Source organism: Parasteatoda tepidariorum, chromosome 5 (genome assembly GCF_982258835.1).
Source record: "Parasteatoda tepidariorum strain Cologne lab strain chromosome 5, Ptep-v5.0, whole genome shotgun sequence".
NCBI lineage: Eukaryota > Metazoa > Arthropoda > Arachnida > Araneae > Theridiidae > Parasteatoda > Parasteatoda tepidariorum.
Window position 1 is genome coordinate 35,438,463 of NC_141759.1, and position 19,267 is coordinate 35,457,729.

The window sequence follows — 19,267 nt, forward strand, 5'->3', positions numbered from 1 at the left end:
TTGTCTCAAAAACTGATGCGTAGAATTCTAACAATATTGAGGAATGGAAAAGCTTTCATTACCTTAATTTACTTTGACATGTTCCTTAAGTCCAAGTGTGAGAATTCGTTTGATTTGGCTTTCATAATTAAAACAACATTGGCGATGGAATTGGTAAGTTTCACAGCTTTTTGTCAGCAGTGGCTAATTTTAGAATAATTTTTTTTAAGATTAAGTGAATTATGATAACTTTTTAATTATACTACCTTAAATATACATTAATTAAGCGAATATTAATTTCTGCTTCAATTTTTTTATATAGTATACAAATCTTGTAAACTAGTTAAAAGTCTTTCTCTGTACACATTGATAATTTCCTTACGATTAAAGTTTTATTGAACTGTGAATCTCTGGGTAAAAAATAATAATTCGTTCACTTAATTTCAGGTCAAGACACGTTCTTTGCTGTTACAATAGCCATAGTGGTTGCAATAAACTGTAAGTCATTATACATTTTTTTTTGTATAGTTATAATAGTAATTGGAACGCAATTCTCTAAAGTTCCAAAAATAAAAATTATTATTGAATTTTTTGGAAATTGAAATACTATTACTTAGAAAATAATGAACTTCATAGCACGTAATTGCTTTGCTAAAACAATTTTTTTTTATTTATATCTTTTCTGGCAATGCCATAATAAATTAAGATCTAGTTCAACAAAATGCATAGGAACAAACGTGCAATTTTTTAGTACTTACAATAGAATTCTGAACAATTTAAAAAACGAAGCTTATGTTATAACGTATTTAATTTTTCACTTTATTTGAAATGGGTGTTGAAACAATATTATTGACCTCCTTAAGAATGTATAAATTTCCTGAAATGCAGACCTCCCTGTAAACTGATACGACCTGCGGCTCGTTACAACTCTGATAATCTTTATTAAGAACAAACATAGATCGAAAAATAAGACATAAACTTTTATTTTCAAAATCAAGTTTATCAACATCTTATCTTTTGTTTCAATTTATAAATTTCAATCCATCGCACTGGAAATGCAAATCTAAAATATTTAACCTCTTCGAGACGGGCGAGTCACATATGCATTCTCAGGGTTTCGATAATCAGGGTAAAAAAGATATAACTGGTAGCCAAACTATTTATTTTTATAGCAGTTCATTTGTGGGCGGGGTAATAATAGATTGCTTTATTTAAAACACCACTACTAAGTTCGAAATAAAAATTGTATAGTTACACTTTGAACTAACATTGATTATATATATGATTAAGGATTGGAGTTGTTAGAGTTAAAGTGAAAGCAAAAATAAGTCTGTCTAATAAGCTATGCTCAAACTTAAGCAACAGCTTTTTATTTTTTTCTATTCTGATTCCGTACGAATTCATTTATGACTCAATCGTCCCGAAAAGGTTAACAAGAAAAGGGGAACACTCCTCCATGTTTATAGAAATTTTTATCGAAAAATCCTTGTTAAAGGGAAATTTTTAACAAATACTACTCTGTTGTTAACCCGTTTTGTCCCGAAATTATATATTGAAATGATACAAAAAGTGGTTTTATGGAAAAAGTTGTATAATATATTATCGTAATTAATTGGTTTTTCCACAGTTAGAGCATTCAAAAAGTCTTTGGATAGATCAAAAAGTACTTGCTCCTTATAATTCTAGATCTAATCAGAAGTAACTAAATCATTGTGGTATCTGAGAATCTTTTAATTCACCCAGATAAATGAAAATACTGAAAAAAAATTCCCACCACAATGAATGTCTTTGAAAAAAGGAACTGTCCTAAATATATGACGCTGGGCGTTAACCGGTTAAGCAGCTGGGAAGAATTTAATAAAATCTTTTGATTTGTCCCCTCAGTTGACAGATTTTTCTCCGGGATTGCTAAACATGGACATGGATGCCGGCACACAGATCAGCGCCTATGCCCCCGGAGGCGGCATATATCAGAAAGAAATACTGCGGCCAGGAAAACAGACAGTTACAACAGCGGCATACCACGCTTCCCCCGCACGAGCCCACCCTAGCATTTGCAACGTCACCAGAGCTAGGCCCAACATCTGCCCTCATCTCCCGTCAGGATCCTTAAATTTATTGTTTATTTATTACTATACAAATTAGAGAAACAGATATTATCAAACACGTAACTATAATAGAATATTGATTATTAACATTTAAGACCTGCACATGTAAAAAAAATGTTTTCCCTAAATATCACAGAGGATCCTATGCATAGAAGGTCAAGAGTTTTATAGAAAGTGAGATCCATTCAGCGTGTGTTAATATCTTTTTTTCATATTCCAGCTATGTGTGGCTTCGTTCAGGGTGGTGGAACAGGTATAGCTGGCAGCTTACCGAAAAAGTACATGGGCTATAACGTCAATGGCATGGCAAGTAATATCATAGTTATTTGTTATTTTTCTTACCTAAAATACACTACTCGTTATTTCTTAATAATAAGTTCTAATACTTAAATAATATATAAAAGGATAGGATACTATACTGATAATCCTTATAATAAATCATAATTTTTTAAACCTTTTTTTCAATACGAAAAATAGTCAGAATTGGGTACATTTATTTTGATAAATTAACAACTTTTATTTCTAAGAATTATTTTCTGAAAATAATTTTATATATCACTATTTTTTTCAAATGTGTGAACATTTGAAATTATAATTAATGTAATTGTTCTCCAAAAAAGAAAGAAGCTCTTAAAAGTGGCATTTTTCTTCTAATGGCACATTTGTTGTTTCTAATCCCCTAGTGGTCCAGCACAATTAGTTCCATTCCATAAGTCCACGAGCTACCAGAAAATCTTAAAACAGAAGTGGATTTGAAAAAAAAAACTGATCCAACTTAAAATCAATACAATTTAAAATATTTTCGGGCTTCCTTTAAGTCTTTACTTTAAAATCCTACACTACACTAAATCTTAATTAGAAGTCTTTTATCTTTTGTAACTAGGAGAGACACATTAGGTGACCACTGATCATTGGCAAAGTGTGATATCCAAGTTTGCTGGCTTCTAAGTCCCTCAAAATGCTGGGTATCCACAGGGCAAATGACACAATTACAAGGAGTTGCGAAAACACTGCTCTTAATATACCTTTTTAGAATATTTGTGTTCTGTTTATTCGAGTTGGTCGAAAATATGTTAACCCTTTCCCGTGCTGTGCCAACGCCTCATATAACTGAAAGCCTCCACACGGTTTTTTGTAGGTAGTCCGATCGGACCACTATGAAGGTAAACCAATTATGCTTGATATGCTTGGAATCTCGGCGTTAAGCGCTTCTAACCGATTCATCTATAATGTTTTGTCATTTAGACTAGAGGTCATATACAGTTCTAAGTTAGGATCAGATAATAAGTCCATGATGAGGTGAGGCATGAGTTGATTTCAGTAGTACATCAGCTGGATGGGGAAATCCCCTGGATTAAACTTGTGAGGTGATGCAGCACGTCTTGGTCCTTCAGCAAGTCTTTAAGTTCACTGATGAGGCTAACAAGTCTGTGGGCTGTAGAAGTAGGCGTGTCCTTGGTCGTTTTCCTCTTGGGAGGCCTCGGTAAACCAATTAGTGAAAGAACCATTTAATATGAAATCTATTGAAAATTAGAAAGTGGTAGCAAATATATGTCTAAAAATTTGTTTAATTTAAGTATATGATTGGTTTGTTTTATTTGCTTATCAACCGCTACAGATTCAATTCTCAAATATACATGATAAATTTCTCTCAAGTAGTTTTACAATAGAATTTGGGTTCATACGCACAAGTGGCTCGCTTTTTAAATAATCTGCGCAGACTACTTATAAGACACCGTGAGGAGCTGATGTAGGAGGTGATGGCTGTGCAGTCAGTCTGGCAATGCTTATCCAAAAAAAACACAAGAAATGTAAAACTAATTGCTTTTAAACGTTTAGCAACCACTATTCCTTAAACAATGGAGAGCTAAGGTATGTTGCTTCACTTAATATGTTTTGTTTAAGGTCGTACTTGCTAATGTACTGCCTAACTAAAATTTTCAATCGAAATCTTTTCGTGGGGAAAAGTTATCAATTATTTAGAGGTAAACAAAATCTTATATCTCCGAATTGATATCTTCTGCTGCCTGAATCGAATACCTGCAAGTGACGTAGTATGGTTATCTCGATCCCGATTGGTAGTCGAGACGTGGCATTTGTTCACGTTAGCAACTGTTCCTTCCATTCTATTTCAAGTAAGCCAAGTCCCTCAAGTATCAGTTCACTTAAGTGATACATTCTATATTCTTTCACGGAGATTTTTTTCACAAAGATTTCAATTCTTTCACTATATATTTCTTACTTAACACAAAAACAAGCTCGAAGCCATGTAGAACATAAACTTATCAAGGATCGAAGTTGCCAGGTACACAAAACAAAAATATATCACGGCTACAATAAAATATATAAACAAATAATAAATCTAAGTTAAAGACGTAGACGAGAAAAATTAAATTTCAACAAATTCAATGTGCGATACGACGCTGTATTTAATTAACTTTACATTAACATTCTAACTTGTGTGGAGAGACTTAGCCAACGCCTCCTATAACTGAAAGCCTCCACACGGTTTTTTATAGGTAGTCCGATCAGACCACTGTGAAGGATATCCACTTACAGAACGAGTCGTTAAATACAGAATATAGTTAAAATTAGAAAGTGGTAGCAAATATATGACTAAAAATTTATTTTATTTATGAATATTATTGGTTTGCCTTATTCACTTGTCAACCACTACAGATTCAATTCTCAAATATATAAGATAAATTTCTCTCAATTACTCTTATAAAAGGTTTTGGGTTCATGCGCACAACTGGTTCACTTTTTAAACAGTCTGCGCGGACTTCTTATGAAAGATCGTGTGGAGGCTTCTTGATGTAGGAGGTGATGACTTAGCTCGACTTTAACTCAGCAGTTTGCTTATAAACGATCAGCTGGCATAGACGTCATTCTTCACATATGTGGTTATCCGTGATCTTCTTCTTGAAGTGCAAGTTCCAATTAGCAAAATGTTGTGAAAATGTGATCAAAAATGCCTGAAAATTGCAAAATTCACACATTTTGCTGATAAGGTTATGATGGAGCTTAAAAGTTTACGATTTCTTAACAAGACTATCTGTATCAATGTAGACAGTTATGAATTAAAAACGATTATTTTGAAAAACAGACAAAAGAATTAAACTTTGGTAATTGTATTTTCTTTGTTTGGCTTGAATTTTTTCAAAAAGGGGAGAAATTCTATATTATATTACAATTTTGTTGGGCCTTCTTTTATAAAGTTTGGTGTTGATTTATTTATTAATTTTTTTAAATTTAAATATTCTCAAAACTATCAAATTGTCAATGTCATCATGGTCAAAAGAAATTTATTTAAGAAATTTTATTTCCTGTCTGTTCGAATTATCATTTGGGTTTCGATGGATTTTGAACATTGTAAGGCATTTAAGGGTTAATTGTTTTTCATGTATCTAATAAAATCTTTGTGATGTAGGCTCTTGGCGGCATCTTGGCATCAGTAGCTCAGATTCTGTCTTTACTTAGCATTAAAAGTCCATCAGATAGCGCCTTCTTTTATTTTGCAACAGCCACTGTATTTCTCATCATCACTTACGTGTTCTTCCATCTCACATTAAGAAGCGTAAGTATAACTGTTTCATTGATTAAAAAATGTAGCTTTGTTAATAATGAATCAATTTTTAATAATAAATCAAGGAAAGGAAGAAGAAAAACGTTTTGGAATTAAAATTAGTAATTTAGCGAAATTTGTAAGATTTTTTTTTTTTTTATTTGACTTTATACACTCCAGATTTTTTATACAGTTGAAAAACGGCCGTAACCACTAAGAGTTTACAAAACAAAACTCTCTATTTACGCTATTAGCATGTAACTCCCATACCTGCCAACTCTCCCGCACTTTGCGGGAGATTTTATTTTCATATTTAAAGTGGTAGTAAATATATACTATTTTTTCTTTTATAAATTTAATTTTTAAATGATTTTGATCACCACTATTCTTACAAAAATTAAGCTTATATATTAATATGCGTTACTATCATGGTTGTCAACTTAATTTTTTTCAAATACAACGCATTTGTTTGCTTAAAATTGAAGTTTTAATTCCATTTTAATACCACTGGGAAAAATGATAATGGAAGGGATTAAAAGTTGGCAGGTCTGAACTCCAGAAGGTTTTTAAATAAAGTGCAAAAATTTTAACGCTGTGAGTGGTACGCAATGTAAAGGTTTAAACATGATGCTAAAAAAAAGTATCTAACAACTACCACTTTAATTTTCAAATTTTTATTTACAAACTGTTTTACCAAAATAATAGTTAATGATACTCAACCTCTCCAAAAGTGTTTTAGAAAAATACTTGTAATTTTGATCTCCAGGAGAATACATCGAATTTGCTTGTTATCTTCATGAACAGCTTACATTTTCGCTTGTTCATCATCACTAACTACTCAACTCATCCAATCTTCAACTTACAGCAAGGGGGATAAAAGCGGATAGCATAGATCCCCCCCCCCCCTACTACATCATCAACATAGTTAATGATTACTCCCACAGGGCCAAACTTAGATAAAGACATCATAGGCATAGTTGATGATGGTAATTTTTTGTTATCAGGGGAGTTGGTCTCGACCATAGAATTATGCCAAATAATACTGAACATTGTTGATTTTCATTTTGGAATAACGAACTTTTAAAACATGTTTTGCTCAATCTAATAACGTAAAGCCATCAGGAAGAGTGTGAGATAACAATAAATAAATTTAAAAAACTGGCATTTTAAGTTAATTGTGTCCGCATATCTCTTTCAGAGATAATTGTGTTTGATTTCGTAATGTTGATAATTACCGATTTAATGATTATTTAGTTTTATTTCAATCCGCAAGAACGAGTATTCAGCTTGTAACAATAATAATAAATTGAAAAAGTTGCATAAACACAAAATAATATTTATTTTCAACGCGAGTTTCTTTTAAAAATTAAATTTATTACCAGAGCATTGCGTCTGAAACAAGAAAAAATGCGAATCAGAAAGGAAAAAAAATTATATGTTGAAGCTATTTAAAAGTTCATTTTCTTGTATTTTTTAAACATTAATTCATAAAAATTATAAATTCTACCTTAAGGTAAGGAAGCTGCTGTTAATGTAAGGATTTAATAAATTTCTATTTCATAGTTTATTGATAACAGATATTTTTTATGACATATAGCTCGAATAAAATGTAGTTTAGTACTCACAGGAGCACTTTTTGTTCTAATTGTAGGTGCAACTCGAAATTTGATAAAATATAACAAAAATTAGATATTCAATAATATGATTAAATTAATATTTTTAATTAATGTGTACTAATGCAAAGCTTTTTGCTTTGTAGGAACTTTACAATTTTTACATGTCAAAACAAACATGTAAGTAAATATTTTTGTATTTTTCTATTTTTAAACTTGGTGTGAAATGCTTAAAATATATTAGTTTTTTAAATCGAAATCGTAAAAATATTTCAAGTGAATTTAAAATTAATTCCTCTCTGTAAGTGAAAAATTTCATACTTATCTATTTTGATTTTTCTTGCTTTTTAAGTTTAATCATTAGTTCAAATAATAAGTTTTAAGGCATGTCTATCCTAACCCCATAACATTGAACTAATGTAGACGAAAAAAACTTTTTTTGAATTGAAAATTCCTTAAAATGTAAACATCGAAATTGCTTGTTTCATTCAAAATAATAACTAACGTTCAAGTTTTAATGAAAGAAAAAAATTGTGTTCAATATAATGATTGATTAGTAAGTATTTTCGGAAAATTTATAAAAACTGTTCACACTAGCCTATTCTCTCTTACTTTAGTGAGCTTGTTTACCTCTTTAAATATGAACTATTAACTAATTTGTTATTTTGATGATTTTCATTTTTACTTTCAGCCATGATGAATAAAAGTTTACCCAATGAAGCCCATAAAAAAACTTCAAATTTGGAAATATTTAAACAGGTACTTTTTTTATATAACATTTACAAATAAATTTAAATTAAACTTGTTTTTAAATAGCATTTTTAACGCTAAATACTATTATACTAGTTTTAATAGTATTTTTAATTAGTCAGTAAATTTTTTTCAGAATCAGGGTTTATTTTAAACCCGAATTCCTAATTTCAAAATTAAATCTATGTATTTTCATAGGAAAAATCCCTATGTGCTATAACAGAAATGCAAAATGGAATGCAGGCTCCGCTGATATAGTTGATCTTTATGTCAAATTTTAGTAATGTTTTTTCAATATACAACCGTTTTCTATTATTTTCAATATGACGTGTATTTTTCGCAAAATATTCTGAAATAATTTGTACAGTACACGAAAAAAAAATTACAAAGTTTACAAGAATACAATATTTTTAAATATACGACTTTTTCAAAATTCAATTTATCAAGAATTATTCAACGATTACGTTGAAATTTTTTATTCCGTCAAACAAAATTATAATTTTTAAAATGGTGTAAAAATGGAATACGTAGCAGTTCAATTTTTTTAGGATTAATATTAAATAAAATAATAAAAAAATAAAAAAACATTGGAGAATGCGCTTGAACAAGTAATTGATCTTACTTGATTAGGGTGTGGGGATTTTCAATTAAAATTTAATTTTGTTCCGAAATCTGTGGATTTTTTTCAATACATATTTTTTTATTTAGTTTATTTTTGTCTTTAAATGTTAAGTTTATTAACGAGGTATGGTTTATATACATACATAAACACTTGTTTGCTAATATGATAATAACACTGTAGGCAAAAAATATATAACCTTAACGTGTCAACTTTCACTCTTTCCAAAAAAGATTCTTTCTGTTGGTAGGGAAATGTCATTTCCTTTGTAATCATAAGCTGGTGTTTCATAAAACTTTAGGCAGCACACTCTCAGACAGCCAGCAGACCTTCTATATATGTGTTTCAAATATATAAATGTAATGCTAGTCAAAATCAGTTTAAATCACATTTATCCAAATAAGAATAAAGTGTGAATGTATAAATTTTGCACTTAACACTCAACTACCTCATCTTTTTAAAAATTCAAGATGGATGGAATAAAGGCCACTATGCGGCCTCAAGTTCTCATTTCTAAAACTAGCCTAAGCAAAAGCAAGCCTTAACATGTCGCATCATAATTTAAATCGCCTCCTTCCTACCACTCCCTAAGCAGCAGAGAAGTGGGGACCCTTAGTTTTAAAAGTTAAAGTGTATTTTTAAAAAGTCCTGTTCAGGATTATATTATCAAATTGCTTTAAAACTGTAGCTTGTACTGAAAAAGCGGTTGCAGATTTTAAATTAGCGACTCATAAATACCCGAAGTCTGTTCAAAAATCTAATGCAACATAAGAAAAAAAAACGTTTTCTAGTGTGATTATTAAATATTAGTTCCGCTGTTATTTTTTGTATGGAATTGTCTTTGTATAAACAAATTATATGATGCGAGGTGTTCTCTAGGTATACTAAATGCATAAAAATTAAAATTACTATTAAAGGATCCAAACTTTCAACCTTTCTTTGCGAGTCATATATGCATTCTTAGGGTGTCGATAATCAGGGTTAAAAAATATGAAACTAGTAGCCAAACTATTTTTACAGCAGTTTATTTATGGGCGAGGTAACATTAGTTTGCTTTATTTAATTCACCACTACTTATGTCAAATTAAAAACTATATAGTTACGCTTTTAACACACTTGGATTGGATGTGTTATATTCAAAGTGAAAGCAAAAATAAGTCACACTTTTTATTTTTTACTATCCTGATTCTGAACGAATACATTTATGACTCGCCCGTCCCGAAAAGGTTAATAAAGATTTAAATTTTATAAGTCACCACCCCTTGCACTTTTAGTCTGCCGTGGCAACCTTGTACTTTTTGTTGGCTGGACATTCATTTAAGAAAATGAACGAAAAATTTAATTCTGTTTTTTTTTAATTATTATAACATTAGAAAAAGAGAAAAAAACTATTTTTATGAATTTTTCACCAAAAAAAATGAAGCTTGATTTGTCATCTATTACATATAGGGAATTGATAATTAAGTTTTGGCATAAAAATGATGCGAAAAAATTGGTTCTCCCCGTCAGTTAATAAACAGTGAATATGGGCTATACTGAGAAAAAACCCTTTTGCACGCGCAAAATCGTTTTTTTTTCCCAGTGGACAAAAAACCGTCCTCCATTCTTCGGTTGTATTTTTAAAGAATTATTGAATGGTGCTCATTCATAGAATTTTTTGTTTAAAGAGAATTTTCATTTTAATTTAATACTCAATTTTTTTAAGAGTAACGATTGACGAATCAGTAGCGATTCAACCACTACAAGTACTCAATTTTAATACTCGAGTACATAAGATATGTTTACACAATTCTAACTGGGTGTAACTTTTCATAGATGACGTTTGACATTGTCGATAACATCCACCCACATTGGTGACCCGGACGTCATCAGAGCACGAATATCTCGACAGACATGCCCACTTAGAATTGAACACGCTTACTTCAATAGATGGTCCATATTGTTTAAATGACATGATATTTGTGACTGCGACATAGCCTTCGTTACGCTGTTTCTATTCAGTTCATCACACACAACGTCGGCCGTAAACAAAAAATGAAACAATCTCCTGCAAATCACAAACAAGAGCGACCACGACAGTGAACATAATACAGCTCTCACGTTCATAATCTTAATACACATCTCCCAACTTCTCACAAAACTGCAATAAATCAACTAGTGGTAACCGTTCATCACATTCTATCACAGATATAAAATAGTAGCTGAGGAGCACTGTAACGTTTCTACCATTACAATTATAAAATTCCAATTTACAATTAGATTAGTAATTTTAATTGATTTCTATGAGAGAGCACTTTTTTATAGATAAAGGTTGACATTGTGGATAACAGCAAGCTTAAAATATGTTTAAAATGTATATTCATCGCTTAGCAGTAAAGGGTCTTAATTTGAGCTCCACCTTTACTTTAAAACGCACATTTCAAGCTTTGTCCATCTTCTTCTGATACGCACACTTTGTACTAGATCCAAAATAAGAACGTTCACCATTAAGTCTTCACAAAATAATTCTTTCCTTTCCCCTTAGATATGGGTGTACGCATTAGCTATTGTCTTAGTGTTTTGGGTGTCACTTTCTGTCTTGCCAGCTATAGTAGTGTTGGTGGTGTCTACCTCAACAGAAAATACTATCTGGACAGGTATGTAAAATACATTTAAAACTATTATAAGATATTATATTAACATACTTTCCAACTAGTTTCGAATTAATCGAACAGTTTTATTTTAATATTTAGAACAGTAGGAAATTTTATGATTAACCCTTTCGCGCCGACTGTCACAAATACGTGCCAGCATAAGCCCGTATCAATCAGGGTAAAAAGATAAAACTGGTAATCAAAGTAATTCTTTAGCAGTTTATTTGTGGGCGGAGTTATAATTATTTGATTTATTTAATTCACCATTACTTTGTTCAAAATAAAACTATTTAGTTATACTTTGAATTAACATTGATTATATATATATATGATTAAACTAACAATAATTAAAGTAAAAGCAAAGTAAGTCAGTCAAATTAGAAACGACTACATTTAAGTTACCGTTTTTTTATTTAATTACGTCCTGATCCTGATTTTGTACGAATGCTTTTCTGAATCACCCGTCCCCAAGAGGTTAAACATGTTATTATTGATTTCATGAATTAAATTTAGAATGACTTTTTCCACCCTTTCAAACGAACAACCTTAACATATATATAAAACCTATTGTGCAGAAAAGTGTGGGAAAAATGAACTAAGTTCAACTTGAACAGTCATTTGGCTACCGCTTTAAATATTCACTGAAGCTAGGATTTTCAGGTAGGCAGCGAAGTATAAATATGAGGCTCTTATCGCTTCTCTGACTAACCCAAACAATTGCTAGAGCTGCTTTCTTGTTTCGTATGCAATAATTGCATAAAATTTCGTAAATCCAGCTTATATATACAGTCAAACCCCGCTATAGTGAATCTTCAAGGGACCGAAATTTCGGTTCACTATAACCGGGAGTTCACTATATCCGTTACGCAGGCAATTTCACTAATGGTTCCATAACTCCTCCCTTTTATTACATTATATTCATATAAATGACTGAAAAATATTATGTAGTAGCAAAAAATGTGTTATTTTTCATCACTCTTCGTCTTGCGTACAAAAAAAAAATTTGTAACCTTTAGCTGATGAGCAATTCTCAACATCAGATATGGAAACACTTCCCGACTCTCAGATAATTTTTCCTGAATTTCTGTTATTCCGCTTTTTGAACCAGTCTAACCTGCCATTCGAGCACATAAAAGTAGTTTCTACAGATGGTTTTAAAAATCGGTATATGTATTTATTCTGAAGTAGAAATTTCAAAATTATTTGCAAAGAAAATGGGGAGGGAAATCAGTAGAAGACAGAAAAAAGTTCATTATATCCAACTTCCTCACTTTTTTGGTTCACTATATCCACTAAAAATAACATTATACGTGTATAGCAAGGTACGGGACCGAGCATTTCGTTCACTATATCCGGGAGTTCACTATAAGCCGTGTCCACTATAGCGAGGTTTGACTGTATATGGAAATATATACACAGCGCAAAATGAAAAAGGAACCACCCTGAATCACTTTTGACCTAATGATTGGATCCTCACGTTCAAGTACTTAATCTTAATGGTTCGAGGGAGCAATATCAAATGTGTTATTTAACACGTTCACGCCGGGAAAAGAGAAAATATTGGCAGAAGAACTATTTCAATATTAGATAATATTCGGGAGGAGTTAATCTATTCTCAACAATAACAATTCACAATAAGGAAATATGTCACAGCGAAGAAGCAATTCAATAAAAAATTGCATCCGTTAAAAACAATTGGTAGTTATGGATTTTTATTATTCCCGGGAAAAAACTAAAAAATGAAATTTATTGTTACCAGTTTTTACTCCGGTGCGCTGCCAAAATTAGACAATCTAGCGTGACCCACCGGTGGGTCACCCCGGCTTGAACGTGTTAATAAGTGCAGAGATATTTTATGTAACGAAATCAAACACAAAAACGCACTTTCGTTGAATAAACCAATATTTTTTTACGACGAATTCGATTTCTAAAACCACCAGCAAATATGGCCCCAATAGTGTGGTCGGGAGAGAGGTTCAAAATACAGACCCCTTAATGCAAATTTTACTTTTTGCGTAATTCGCAACATCTCGAACTTTTTTAGCGAATTGAAAATTTTTTGCACACAATTACGTTTATCCAAAGGTAATTCCATGCAAAAAATAATTTTCAGTAACTATTTAATATTTTTTATTATTTTATTCAAAGATGTTCGAAATATTTTGAATCGTAAGGTATACAACTTTTTACATCTTTTTAAAGAAAGTCAATTTACGTGTCAAAATACAAAATTTGAATGAAATCGGGTGAATAGTTCCTGAGAAATTGAATTTTAAAAAAGTCAGACCCTTAAAATTCGATTTCTCAGGAACTATTCAACCGATTTCCCTCAAATTTTGTATTTTGACACGTAAATTGACTTTCTTTAAAATGATGTAAAAAGTTGTATACCTTACGATTCAAAATATTTTCGAACATCTTTGAATAAAATAATAAAAAATATTAAATAGTTACTGAAAGTTATTTTTTGAATGACATAATCTTCGGATAAACGATCCCCTCGAACCATTAAAACTGAGTCCTAGAACGTGAAGATCCGATCATTAGATCAAAAATTAATTAGAGTGGTCTGCTTCTATTTATTTATTTTGCGCACAGTACCTTCAAGTTCTTTGATGTTACCAGTGCAATCGGCTGGAACGCATGAAGAGTCACAATACCGAAGAAATTTGTCCTAACTGCAATATTTCTGAGCACCATCTAAAGCAGTAGTCGCCAACACTAAAAAGCTTCTGAGCTACCATTTCGTTTTTAAATCCTACTGTGAACTTCAAATCAAAAGAAATATCAACTATTTTTTACAAAAACGAGAAAACAATCTTATATTAATATCTTATATGAATAACAATCTTATATGAATAACAATCTTATATTTGGTTTGTTAGTTCAGTGAATGAATTAACCTTTTCGAGACGGGTGAGTCATAAATATATTCGTATGGAATCAGAAATAGGATGGAAGAAAATAAAAAGTGGTAGATTAATTTGAAAACCTTATTTTTGCTTTCACTTTAAATCTAATAGGTACATCCAATCTATGTTTCTTAAAAGCGTAGCTGTACAATTTTTAATTTAAACTAAGTCTTGGTGAGTAAAATAAAGAAAACTATTATTACCCCGGCCCATAAATAAACTGCTATAAAAATAATTTGGCTACCAGTTTTATCTTTTCAACCGTGATTGTCACCCGCCCTGAAAATGCATATATGACTCGCCCGTCTCTAAGAGGTTTCAGTAAGCCTACTAGCACAACAATGTGAGCTACAGAAATTGTCCCTGCAAGCTACTAGAAGCTCGAGATCAACAATTTAACGATCACTAATCAAAAAGGAACGCAAGAAGAGAAGTTCCTAGCTTCGTCAAGTGCTGTGAAGCCTATAAGAGATTTGGTTAGATGAACGTAAGCCATTGTACTTGTTCCGTTTTTCAATGTGTGACTCAGATTATCTAGTTTCATCTCTTATTTTTTCATTGGTTATGTATTTCGATGCATTTATCGATTTTATGCTTTTGAGATATAGTTGCAGTCGCCCATGCTAGTGAGGCATAAATGACGATTGGGCCCATGCCCATGATGTAAAATAGATCTTTGTTAGAAAGATTTAGTCTTGACTGGTGGCAATGGAATCGGTTGGTTTTTATGACCGATATGCACCTAGTGCTTTTTGAAAAGTAGTCTTGATAAGTACTTTTGATATATTGGAAAGATCTACGTTTAATGTATTCTTCTCAGAAATGTAATTTCATTATACTAATAATAATTGGTTAGTAAAATATATGATGACACTTCTATTAATATTTGGATCTAACGTCAAGGGATAATAGTACTAAAATTGTCTTACATTTGACCAGGGAAATAGATCTTTCCCAATTGCAGGAAATGTAACATCGCTCAATTCACCCCTAAACATTTTCATGTGTAGTCATCGCGATCACTAATACTAGTGCAATTGAAAAAAAAGTTTATTTTTGAAAAATAATTTTTACGTTCATTATTACCATGTTTTGATTTTTTTCTTACTAAAATGCCTACTTTCAATTATACATCGTAAAAAAATATGGACCAAATTAAGATTAAAAAAAAAAATAGATAAAACACCTGCAATCAGGGTGCCAATGTATTTTTTTTACATAAATTCCATTTTTGTTTTAAAATTATACGGTAAAAAAAAAATATTATCTACTGTACTTTCTACAATATTTGCTATAAAATCACTATCATTAAGTAAATATTACTGCAAAAATGACGGTATAAAATTTTACTGCAAAAATGGATATTACGGAGGCTGCATTTTGAGAGCTAGTATTTTTTATTGTAATTTGCTCAGAAATTTTTTGCAGTAAGAATGTTTTAATGTGTAAATGTAGAGCGGTAAAAATCACTATCAAGTTCAATCCATATTTTTTAAAGTTTTAAATATGTCAGCAACTCCTTAGCGCCCAGCATAATAATTTCTTAAATATATAACTTATATATCAAAGAAATTATTTAAATTATTCCCATAGTAAGTATTGCAAAATATTTAATAAATATTTTTTTTACAAGCGTAAAGTTAAAATAAGGGTATTTTAGGGTCTTGCGTAAGCATTTCTCATACCACTCCACCCCGCCTTGTAAAAAATAAGCAAATTACTATCCATTCATCCTTTAGGTGCCCGTAACATTTGAAAAACTACAAATTAAATATCTTGCTAGATTTTATACAGACAATGCATGAGTTTAATGTCCTTATATAGATGTATTTCATCGAAGCCGTAAGAAATTGTTTATGACAAGTTGTCGCTACTAGTTGTGAATGTGACAAATTGTCACGACGAATCGTGCCTTCGATGAGTTGTCTCTGCAACGAGTTATGCTCAAGACGAATTGTGCTCGGATAATTGGCACAGAACCTTTGAAACTGGAATCTTTTGTTTCTGGCAAAGTTTTTTCTTTTCTTTTTTTAAATTATGTAAAAAGTAGTGCCAAATATTCTTTTTCTTCTTCAAAATATGTTCATTAAAAAATTAGTTCAAATGAAAAAAGTTCAGAATGAAGATAAAACAAAGGAAAATTATATGAAAAAAAAGGGGGGGAAGAAAAATAATAATAAAAAAAAAATAACTAACAACTGGGGGAAAAAAAGAGATGAGGGGTTAAGGCAAAAAAGAGATTTTTGCGGATATAATCGTGTGGGCTGATGAAAAGATTATATCTTTTATTTTCCGGATTTTTTAAAAAAATTTCATCGTTTTTTTAATTATTTTTCTTTCCTCTCCCCCCCCCCTTTTTTTATATATATGTCTGTAATTTTCTTTTATTTTATCTTCATTTTGAACTTATCTAATGAGTTCTGTTTACTTGCAGCTTATGCGCAATAAATGAAACCTATTGTTTTTCGTAATTTTCTTCGTGTTTTATTTTTTTTTTTTTTGTATTTATTTACTTTGTTAAATTTAAAGATTGTGTTTAAGATTCTTTTGCTTTCCTTTCCATTTTAGAATTTAGAAGACTAAATTAAGCACTTCCTAAACCCCTTGGTGACAATAAACCCTAACGATATTATTAAACAATAATGAAAATAAAAAAAAATGCTATCATTAAAAGTCTTTTTAAAAAACATTTAATTTTTTCAGGTCGATTGTTTTTACCTGTTGCCTGCTTTTTATTATTCAATGCAGGAGACTTAGTCAGTCGAATGGTAGCGATCAGGATACCAATAGTAAGTATAATAATTATTATAATTGTAAAAGCTCAATCAATTATAAAATATGTTCTCTGAGTGTAAATTAATTTATCAGCGTACCAAACAATGATCCAGATTTTTAAAAAAAAATCATCAATCGTTAAAAAGCTTAACGTTTTCCAGGTTGAATATAATGGATTTTTGTAACATTTGGAATAAATGCTTCACGAGTGTATTTAAATATTTTTTTTATGACGTTCTTAACCCCTTAACGATCGGTTAATTTTAGAAAAAACGGTCATGAAAGTGCCTATTTTTTTTTCCTGATATCCAAACATCTTGTGCTGACATCTAGTTTAAAATAAACTAACTATCTACAATTACATTACAAATATCCTGGTACTGCCATCTGGTGCGTAAAATGAGAAATAAAATGTTTTCCAGGCAAAAGAAATGAATTATTTTTATTCTTATTGGCCCGTTACTACTGAGCACTCCAGCCCGGAAATATGACGGGAGCGAGAAATAGAGGGCGAAACCTCACCCCGTTATTTTCACAGGAGCGAGAAGGAAGGGTTTTTTCTTCAGAAAGTTATAAAAGGGACATTAGTTTTTAAATAAATTTAGTGTTAATTTAGATTATAAAAAATAACACATTTTAATTTCCTTTAAAAATTAGAGTGAGTGTTATTTCTAACTGCTAATTTAAAGGACCGGGTTTAGATCCACAGAGGTGGCTAGGGATTTAAACTTCACATCAATCATTATGAGTAGCAGTTTGTCTGACCAGTAAAAGTGGGCTGCCGTTATTTACAAAATTGTGGAGTCTTTAGCCACTTTGTCTCTCCTGGCAACATAAAATGCCCTTCAAGAACTTAAAGGTTGGCAGAATACATACTTGATGTAACTCCACTAAAGGCTTTTCAACCGTATAACTTTCAAACGATTAAAGCTTTAGACACAAAAGTGCTGCCTAGGTAAAGTAAAGCGGCTAAGCGCAACAATTTGTATTCCGTAATCTTAATTGAAGAAACAAAAAAATTAAAACAATATTAGTCTAATGGTTTCCAGGTTGTTTTCCTGCTAATCATTCTCAATGTTTATTTGAGTTCCTTTTCATTTTTATTTCAATAAAGAACCATTAATCAGCTTAATTATTAATTTTTTTGCTTATGGAGTCTGCTTACACTAAAAACCAAATTAGAACTAATTTAGTTCTGTTCCAGACTCGGAAATTCAAAGGTCTGAAAAAAAAACTGATTTCAAAAAAATGAAAAATTTGCCTTCTTCACACTAAATATTTTCAAAAGAATTAGAAGTGTTTTATAGTTTAATATATTTACACAATTGCTCATAAACTTTATGTAAAAAGTTTGGATTCCAGCAACAACAACAAAAAAAGCCATTCAGAATTCCACAGCCAAAGAAAAAAAATATTGTACCACTGTTGTAGCACATTAGCCACTGATCTTAGACACTACTTTCAAATTTATAGAGCAACCATTCAGAAGTTACATATATATACAGTGAAACCTCTTAAGAGCGACCACTCTTTGTTCTACAGTAAAATGGTCATTTTTAGGGGTTACCTCCATTGACTTCAAAATGTTATCGAAGGTACAATATTTTTTGCACACAATTTTAATTTTACTCAGTGGCCTCATTTTCTTGGTGCGGAAAAGAACTTGTGTTGCCGTCATGAAAACCAGATCCACGAATAAAATTTAGCGGTGTAACGGATAGGTAATTCGTAGCACCAGATGGCACTACCTTTTATCCGCAAAAACAATAGTCTTCATTCTGACTTACCAAGTGAGATGACGCAAGATGAGCTACTGGAACCGTTCTTGGTTCCCTTCTGTCCCAATCAGTTTGGGTAAAACTTTAAATTACTTTTTATATTATGTTGTTACTCTTTATTGTTAAATGGATGTGTGAATGTGTAATTAAAAATACTGAGTTCTTTGTGATGGTGTTTCCTTCCATCCTCGTGTCCTCACAGCGGCAATAAAAATGACCCTTACTGATATAATTATGTGCAAAAACAAATTTACCAATTATGATTGATAGAACTACTTTAAATAAATGAACAATTGTTTTTTTGTTGTTTAAGTTTGCATTTAAATTGTATAGCATAAAAATTAGTCTTCTTTAAAAAAAAAATGAGAAAAGGTTTATTTCTTTGTGATGCTTAGTTATTTCCAAAAGTTAACTTTTCTTTATCTACTTTAATATTTGAACTTTAAAAATAAATAATTCATAGCATCCTCTTTAATGCACCCTGACTGCAACATGATATTTTTCTATCTCCTTTAGAGATCATCAACAACAAAAA

The 19,267-nt window shown here is 30.9% G+C and overlaps 1 protein-coding gene across 4 annotated transcripts in view; it reads left to right on the plus strand.

The window, feature by feature from the left end:
• The window catches only part of LOC107445032 (equilibrative nucleoside transporter 1), an 85,258-nt gene that overhangs the window by 60,709 nt on the left and 5,282 nt on the right, over positions 1-19,267 (plus strand). For all 4 annotated transcript variants that reach the window (XM_087163655.1, XM_087163654.1, XM_087163653.1 and 1 more), the window contains 7 exons: positions 427-477; positions 2,308-2,393; positions 5,518-5,664; positions 7,412-7,445; positions 7,957-8,024; positions 11,159-11,270; positions 16,883-16,968. In XM_087163655.1, the coding sequence (XP_087019781.1) occupies positions 427-477; positions 2,308-2,393; positions 5,518-5,664; positions 7,412-7,445; positions 7,957-8,024; positions 11,159-11,270; positions 16,883-16,968 (584 nt within the window). The remainder of the gene's footprint in view (positions 1-426; positions 478-2,307; positions 2,394-5,517; positions 5,665-7,411; positions 7,446-7,956; positions 8,025-11,158; positions 11,271-16,882; positions 16,969-19,267) is intronic.